Here is a 9,180-nt window from a genome sequence, read left to right as displayed (position 1 = left end):
GAATCGCCAATCATGTCAGGGCTGTTTTCTTTACACCATCGGTAAAAATTTATAATCCCAGCATGAATCTCTCTATATACCTTATTTTTATGTTCACGTTGCTTCCTACCGAAAGACTTTACCATAGTTCTCAGTTTACAGCGTCTCTTCGAATAATTTGTGCAATTACATATCGACAAAAGTTAAAGAAAAAGACAGAAAAGGAACTAATTGCATGAAAAACTACGCAATCAAAATAATGCAGTATAAGTTACCTGGAACCAGTTTTAATATACTGGCAATGTGTTGCCAATTGAGGTGGCATAGCAATCTATTTTTATCGCTGCAGGTAAGCGGCTACGAATTTCGCGAACACTAATTTACGCTCAGCACATTTCGACGGCCGCTGACGATGTCTACACCACTCAAAAAGAGCTCGACCGTTTTAAAGACAGTCTCAGACGCGTCGAACGTCGTATGATGTCCCGCTCGGGACAGAGCCACGCACGTCAAGCTTTTCGCTGTCTTCACGTAACCCACAATTTTTGAGCCTTCGCCCGACTCGTACCAGGGCTTCCTAGCTGCTTTCCTTAGTACCGCCGTACCCGTCCAGTTCAAAGAAAGGATGTACTTTTCCATCTTAGCAGCGGGTAGTACAGTATCTACATTCCCCCAAAAGACGAGCACCTTCGTTGCGTCCAAAAGGTACTCGATTTTATCCCGCAGGTCGATGAAATAGTCGCCGGCGAGGAACAACATGACATGCATCCTGTTGCTGTCCACGACAGCATGTGAACTCAAGTGCAAAGACTTCTTTAGCAACGGTCTCTGCATGTACCGGTGGTAATGAACAAACTCCGGAGGTCTCTGGTCGCTGAGCAGGCTGGCATGGTCGTTGTAGCCGGTGAGCTTCGAGAAGAGGCTGGGCGTAGGGTGCAGCCGGAAGATCGTGTGGCTGAGAACGTGTAGAGCTATGGTACGGTTGTGGCTCCACATGGCCCGAATACGGCGCATGGCGTTGCTGAAGATTTCATGACCGTTGGCGTCGAGCATGCCAAAGTGGTACAAGGTGTCGGCCGAGTCCATGAGCTCCAAGACGTTCCCCAACGCCGGTGAAGTCAATATCACCCCGGATACCTTTAGAGGTATGCTTGGATCTTGCTTCGTCAGTAGGCTATGGGCCAGTGTAACAGCGGAACGCGCTGAAAAGTGTCACAAAGGTTAGAAAACACTGGAGAAACAAAAGCACAGAACAAATTTCTAAACTGCATGGTGCTCCTGGGTTCACTTTAACGAACCTCTACCTCATTAGAAACCAATGAGTGAAGATGCATGTAGACACCAGTTGGGCTAACTTCCAATAACTTTAATAGGAAACGAACCGCCTACTCTCTCACGTAAAACGTTTAGTGTCATCGATCAAAAGCAGGCTTCTTGAAAGAGAGACAGAAAGAAATAAGCAGACGGACACGAATATGAAGCCGAGTCTTGTTCTTGTATTCATGCAGCAAAAACACCGAACACGCATCCTGACTATTAAGCCATTACATTGAAACGGACGTAAAGGTGAGGTAACATACGAACAGCCGAGGCTACGAAACCTTTTAGGCTAAGAAACATTAGTGTTACTACTCCTTCGCTCCGTCTCATAAGGAGTTGCTTTGAAAACACAGTGATTTTGTTTTTGTTTCCTGCGCCAATATTGCTTGCACAGATACTTTGTAGAGTCATTCTTGTAAGCCAGCCCTCTCCTGCTCACTGTCACTCTCCTCCCGCTATGGCTACAAGCGCACTGCGCCTACCACACCACCTGCAGCCTTCTTACCCCTTCTCTTGTCTCTACCGGCTGCAGCTGCGCATGGCGGGCGTGACAGTGGCAAAACAGAAGTGTTAATCAGACCAGCGGAAAGCGCGGATGCATCAACGGAGCTCACACAAAGGTGCCACCCCTTCCCCCACCCTATACCCCCGCCTGAATTGCGCTTGCCTTGAAGGCATGGCTGCTTGCCTGGCTGCTTGCTTGCCTGCCTGACTGCGCTTGCGAGGAAGAAACAGAATTGAACACTTCTGCAACAAAGTTTTATGCTATTTGACTGCTCCTCAGTGATTGTGCTTTTCCTTGCGGCCATAAGCGCCGTCTGATCTGGTGGAATGGCGTTTTGCGCTGAGAACAGAGCCATATGGCGTTTCATAGAAACCCCATAATTCCAGCACGTGCTCGTAACCAAGTTGCTGAAATTTATAGCTAAATATGGCTTTCTTTTTGGCAGTTATTACCGAAATAAATATTAGTGCCACGTTGTTCGCAACTCACATCCATAGCTTTCTCCTGCGATGTAGAGGTCATGACCCCTGACCTCAGGAAACATGATGACGAACTGCCTGAGGAACTCGCGCAATGCAACCACGCCTTCTTCGGTGCTTTTGGCGTAGCCCATCGGCGACTTGGTGAAGCTGAAACCAGCACCGACGGGCTGGTCGATGAAGATGACATTGAACATCCTCTGAAGGGTATGTCCCCTCCGGTACAGCAACCCTCGGGAATTGATGCCTAGCGGGCCAACCTCGAGAAACTGGCCGAAGATGCTCGATTTTCCTGGACCTCCCTGTAGATATATCAGGATGGGCGCTTGTTCAGGGTTGATCTGAAGCAACGAGGAAAGGACGTATTAATAATTGCGCAGGCAGCTACAAAACCATGCTTACTCCTACATAACATCTTATGCATGCGTGGATTCTATCACGATCCAAGGAAAGCACGCTTCTTCTCAGGCACACATTCAGAGCTAGACAGCAATAATACAAGCAGAAGATTAAGCAGCGAAGAAAGGTTTGAGATACAGTTTCGAGGAAACTCCCTTGTCGACCCCTCCTCAGCACAGCACCGAATCCAACCTTGTCGTATATATCCCCTTTAACTCATTGCATGATATCATTGATTCATTGCATGATCTGGTTACCACAACATACATTCAAATTTTGCAGCGTAATTTTTCCGAGTATTTCCTAGCAGATGTGTGCCGTCGGGGTCCGCAAGCTCACTGCCAGGATGTCATAGGTAGGCATACACCTCCCGCATCCAACGCAAATTCTAGCTTTGACCATTCAGTGGCTAAGGCAGCAACTCAGTTATATTATCTCTCACATCGCCATTGTTTCCCCATCAGAAGAACACTAATGCTGGACTATTCGCGTTATAAAATGCTACCCATCCAGTGATCTTCATCCAGTGAGAAAATATGATGTATTCATAGCCTAGAAAAAACACCAGTGGAAATAATGATGACGGAATTTTTGCTGGTGTGTTCTTCAGCAATTACTTCTCGGTCTTCTAACCATTGCAAACTAAACGAATGTTCCAATGAACGAGGGGCGGTCAACGGTACGTTATGCTTTATTTGCAATGTTTTTTTTTTATTACTCAAGGCTCGAGACTCTACATATCCGTTCCTAGAATACACCTTGCAGCCTGATCGGTGTCCTTTCAGACAGCCTAAACGCTAGACGGTAGGCCCTTAAAAGTACACAAGCCATTTGTGACACCTGCAGAGCTTCAGGCACGTGACGATAGACCTTTACAATGTGTTTTCTTTGAACTAGGCTGAATCCAGGCTTTCCTGAACTGCTTTATTCATGGCGGTCAAAAACATTTCAGGGTGCACTGATGAAACGGACGATCCAATGCAGATTTCTCACTTTTGTATCTAGAAATGGTCGTCATGAGCTACAACCATCGATTGCAGGTAAAACACCAAAAGGGCCAAAAAGCCTGTCTTGGCTTATTTTGGTAGTGCTCTGCACACTGCTAGAGCTAATCCTGTCTATCCTTTAAAGCACGGCTCTGAACACGCCTTCATCGGTTATTGAGGAATAAATATTTTTGACGTCAATATAAAATGCCATCGCGGCCCCTTGCAATCCTTGGCGTATTAATGGCGGCAAGATAGCGCGTTACCGGCGGCCCTCAACAATGAATAAACTGCTGAGTTCAGTGCCATCACAATTAATAAATCTTGTTTATGATTCCGTTAGCTATGTCACATTTTGAGCAGTCTCGTTTTTGTTTCCGCGGCATTATACAATGTAGTTTCTTCTCATAATGACCCCCTCATTATTAGTTTGTACTTCGTTAATTAATAGTTCTTAGTCCTCACTTCATTACTAGTTTGTCATTATTATTATGGGATCTTAAATACAGCGTTCTTTTATCAGCATGTTAGTAACACAACAACCTTATAGCCGGCAATGAGTTAGTTTTTACCCTTCTACACAATTTTCTGACAAGCTAAAATGCTTTGACAGCGTTTATAATTTTTTTTTAATTCCTAGTTTTGAAATTTAACACTGGCTAAACAACATTCGACGGGCAGCAGCTGTTCTTTATTGCATTTTCTAACCACGTTTTCAGCTGACGTAATAGAGCGCCTACACGTGATGTCTAACGTTATTGAGACTCAGTCACATTTTAAAGTGGAAGCTAAAGGTAACGTCAATGGTCAAGGATCATAAATGGTCATGTGGACAGTTATGTGGTCGTGGACCAGCTTGCCTTAGCATAATACACTAGGTGTGACTTGTCGCTTCGTAGGCCGAGTCCCAACTTGACCATTGCTCAGCTTCAAGGTCATCACGAAGTAGCCAAGCGGTCCCCAATTTTGTACATGGATATGTAGGGCATGGCTCTGTCAGCACACAGTTCATCACTTGAGACCACGCTCGAGACGATCCAACTCTCCCGTAACCGCGGCGACCCGAGAGGGCGTGCTCACGCCACGCGGAACCCAGCGAAGAGCACATTCGCTCGGTCGGTCTGTTCATCTATCCACACCTCCGTTACGACCGCGCGGATACCGTGAAGAGCACGTTCGCTCGGTCGATCTGTTATCTATTCAAACCACCGTTACGACGGCGCGGAGACTTCGCGCCCCGCGCCCCCCGCCTGAGTTATGTCTCCCCTCGAACTTCGGAGAAGAAACGCGAGGACCCGACGCCTCGAGAAGAAGGCATTCGGAGCCGAAACGAGACGAAGCACAGACGCGCACGAAGGCGCACTACATCCAGCCAGGAGACCCTCTGCAGATCAACCGAATCTCTTTTTAAGTATTAAGTATTAATAAACAGTTTGATTTTAACTCCTCATCTGGCCTCACTGCTATCAGCTCTAAAATGAGCCGCATCATATAGCATCATATCCCACTTCTATGCTCATATCTGGCGCTTCGCGCAGTTTTTGCTGGAATGCTCCTGCTTCATGTTCACAAAATACAGCCTGTACCTGATTTTTTTTTAAGTGCATTGCAGAGAAAGTCGTTTATTGCATGGTCTGACATAGTACCGTATGGTATGGCATGGTATGTAGTGTTTACCGTCACGAAGTAACCAGGGAAATAAAGGCCTTCATGGAGGCCCGAGGAAAAATTTTCGCCATCTGCGGTTCCTTAGCGTGCGCGGACATCACAAAGTCGCCGCGCCTTGTCTCTCATTTTCCTCGAATAGCTGCCGCAGCGGCCGGTATCTAACCCCGCACTCGAAAACAGCAGTCGAGCGCCAAACCGCCTGAGCCACCGCAGCGGTGAAAATACCATATTTGTCCAAATTCCAAACAGAATAATCTGCCAACCTAATTTCAAACAACTCAAATCATAACTCTCAGTCGGAAAAAACTACAGAAAATTTTCTGATATTACGACAGAATTTATGAGCGGTTTTTGACGGGGAACCTGTTGTGACAACATAACATTCTGTAGTAACATTAGAAATTTCTGTAGTTACAACAGAAAAGTGCTACAGAACTACAGTCAACAGAAATTTTATACGACAGAAAAAGTACTACAGAACTACAGAAAAATCTGATGGTTACGACAAAACTACAGGATATTTTGTCAAATTTTCGACAAAGTTCTGTAGATTTTTTTCGACTGGGAGCTGTCCTGCAAATAAAGATGACGAGCGATAATTTGTGGCCACGTTTCTTAAAAGTGCCAACAAGGAAATAGGGCAATTTCATATATGATCCTTCCTTTTCAGCGCAGAGAACCCTGCAGAACCCTATTATTTGGGTAGGCATTCTACTTTAGTTCTTTAGTTTAAAAAACTGCTGGTGGTTTAGCTACGGGTAAACCTAGTGTGTACGCGATAGCTTAATTCACGTGATTACACGTGGTAAACCTCTTTATTGTGCTGAAAGGTTTTCATTGGCTGTGATTATAAAGAGGCTGCGGTGATCCGTGTTGAATTTTGTCTTGGTTTAAGCTTTCTCGCATTCGCTGTAAAGCAGCAGCTCGTCGGGCGATGTCCGCTGGATGGTCGGACTCAGCTAGATTCCGTGCCATCTGAGCGCTCCGACTCACGGCGCGTCCCTCTTCTCGTGTTCCATGCTGCAGCCATGTCCTGATGCGCTTTGTGATCCTCTTAATATATTTATTCACATTGTGATGCCAATGTCACCAAAGATGTGCCTACGTCATAGTTCAAAGCTTTGACCTTTGACCTTGACCTTTGTTACCATGGGGTGCGACACCATAGCGGCACCACAAGTGTATCAGTGTTTGATCTCTGACTCATTTGAGAGTCATATTCCTATGCATGGAGACCTTTGCTTTACATCGCATAAAAGCTATAGCATGATTATTGTTTTCGCTGACACCGCATCTGGGACTACTACGTTATAAGACTTACGAGAGCGACAGTCAGAACAAGGCAATATGTTTGGAAGCTAAAACTCAGTAACTAACATACACAATCAAGCAAACTCAAGAACGGGGCCACGGCGGTGGGTCAGTGCATAGGCGCCCGGTTGTTGAGCCCGTGCATGCGGAAGCCATGTTTTGATCACTGCGAACGCAGATGTCAGTGCTGGAGAAGTGCACCATGTGATCCGAATTGCAGGAACGTTAGGCTACGGCGTCATTCATAGCTACTGTCGGTTTGAGGCATTGACAAAATACACCATTCAATGCCCTAACTTCTGGAGACGGTTCATATCGCAAATTTCTGAAGGTATAGATGATTACTTGTTTGAGGAGGGTGAAAAAAACCTTACTTCACTAAACTTTTTATGATGGAAAAACTCCAGCGCAAAGAAGGACGAGGACAACATGACACATGGGATACACGGGCGCTCGTGTGTCCCGTGTGTCGTTTTGTCCTCGTCCTTCTTTGCGCTGTATTTTTTCCATTATGAATACCAACGCGACCACACTGTTACAGTGAACTTTTTAATTTGCGGCCTACAGAGGATGCCTTTAATTTGTGTTCTGTCAAAGCGCTTAGAATGTTCTCCCTGAAGTCTCAACTCTTGCAGTTACAGTGGGTATCCCATGGTTTCCTTCTCAAAGCTTTCATTCCGCAATAAAAAGCTGCGCTAAAAGACACGGACGAAGGATAGGCAGGACACACACAAACGCAGTGCGTTCTGCGTTTGTGTGCGTCCTGCCTATCCTTCGTCCGTGTCTTATTAGCGCAGCTTTTTATTGCATTGAACTATGAACCAACTAGCCCGACAAATTTTACTCAAGCATCTTTCATTCCGCATATTTTGGTTCACACATGTCAATTAGTACGCTTTGACGGCCTTTTAATATCAATTTATTAGTGACAGTTCCTACTCAAGCAGCAACATATCTACATAAAATAATTCGCAAATAAGCGCGCAATTCTCTCCTCACAAATATGCATGTCCACCGAATACTTGAGTGTGACTTACCAAAGCTTCAATGTACAGGAAGAAGAGATTTGAGTGGTGTTCCTTGTTGACGGTTATAAAGCCGGAATAGCCGGTAGCGTTAACCCGAGTTTTTAAGATCTTCACGACGCTTGCTTTCTTGGCCTCTTTTATGGCGTTCTTTTCAATAAACGGAGTCAGAAAGAGTCCCTTGTCATCTGCGTTCCGAGACTTGGGTGACCGTCTGTGAAGGTCGCAAAGCGAGCTCGTAATATCAATAAAGGTCACTCTATTTCAAGTGAATCGAAAATGCAGCATGTCATAGGGCTCCTGCGATATTAAAATTTTTCTGAAATCCTGCAGGGTCTCTGGCTCCTCAATAATAGCTATAAAGATACAACCGGTTTCTAACCAGTTCCGCTTATTCTCATTGGGCAGCTTCTGCATTAGAAGGGCTTGCCGTACAAACTGTTCGTAGTTAAATTATACAAAAAAGCGTAATAAGCAGAAAGTAATGTGCGATTGCGCATACCGCCTGCCACCTCGTGTGACGGAATGATAATGTCTAGAGTGGTCGTGCACTTTGTGGTAACGATGACCGGTCGATCACCCACCGTTAGGGAAAACATACAAAATCAATCTACCGCTCATAAACACACACAGGCTTTTACAGTCTTATCCCGAGGTCTAAAGTATTCCACGTGAGTGTGGGATCAGGCTTTTAGCCGTAAATAAATACATGACTATTAATTCCGCGTAACAGACCCCATTTAACAGTCAATAACAAAGTGAGTATGGTGTGATAATCCCTCGGAGTAAATAGTTTTCTGAACGGCAATGTACTCAATAAAATCTTGCAAGTTCTCATGGTCCATAAATAAATATGTACACCTAAAAGGAACATAAAAAGAAGGTGCAAATGTTGGAAAAACAATTCCTGGTAGCTCTTGCTAATAGTACGGGTATGAAAGATGTTTTAACGCTTGACTAGTACCCGAATTACAGCCGATTTTATTAGTTGCCGAAACTGCCGCTGAGAGTATGCAAATAAGTAAGCTACGTAAACACTGGCACTCCAGAGATCATGGCCATGCGCTCGCGTGTTCACTTTAAGAGTGAAAGACCCTGTACATCTACTCAACTAGTGTCAGATCACTCAAGCGTTGGCAATCACTGACATAAATTGCCTCATACCCACCTGAAGAACGGAGATTTCGACGTTCCTTGCTCTGCACAAAGCAGGAGAAACAGCGATAGTGCCACGGCAATTTTCGTGGCCAACTGCATTTTATTCGTGATTTCAGAGCCTATGCCTGCAAGGGATGAGGACACTTTTAAAACACTGCGCTATGTACTCCGTTGAGAACTATGATCTTTATAGATCACGGGGGACTTTAATTTGCGCCAAACTTGTGTTAATAGGCGTCGAAAACTGAATAGCCACCGTCTTACTGGCCGTTGCAGCGTCAATTTTTCCAAAGATGAGTGTATGCCGATCTGCAAAACGCACCCCTTTCCCTCTATTTCGCCCTGTCAAA

The 9,180-nt window shown here is 45.2% G+C and overlaps 1 protein-coding gene across 1 annotated transcript; it reads right to left on the bottom strand.

Annotated features, from left to right (window-relative positions):
- Positions 1–246: 246 nt before the first annotated feature.
- LOC146178590 (venom serine carboxypeptidase-like) lies at positions 247–8,929 on the bottom strand. Its single transcript, XM_084579785.1, has 4 exons — positions 8,862–8,929; positions 7,685–7,907; positions 2,294–2,624; positions 247–1,181 (listed from the first exon to the last, which is right to left on the bottom strand). The coding sequence occupies exons 1-4, from the start codon at positions 8,927–8,929 to the stop codon at positions 355–357; spliced, it is 1,449 nt and encodes a 482-aa protein (XP_084435911.1). The 3' UTR covers positions 247–354.
- Between the last annotated feature and the right edge of the window lie 251 nt (positions 8,930–9,180).

Source organism: Amblyomma maculatum, chromosome 9 (genome assembly GCF_055883805.1).
Source record: "Amblyomma maculatum isolate TAMU_Amacu chromosome 9, ASM5588380v1, whole genome shotgun sequence".
NCBI lineage: Eukaryota > Metazoa > Arthropoda > Arachnida > Ixodida > Ixodidae > Amblyomma > Amblyomma maculatum.
The sequence above is the reverse complement of the archived record's forward strand: the minus strand, read 5'-3'. Positions and strand labels throughout refer to the sequence as shown.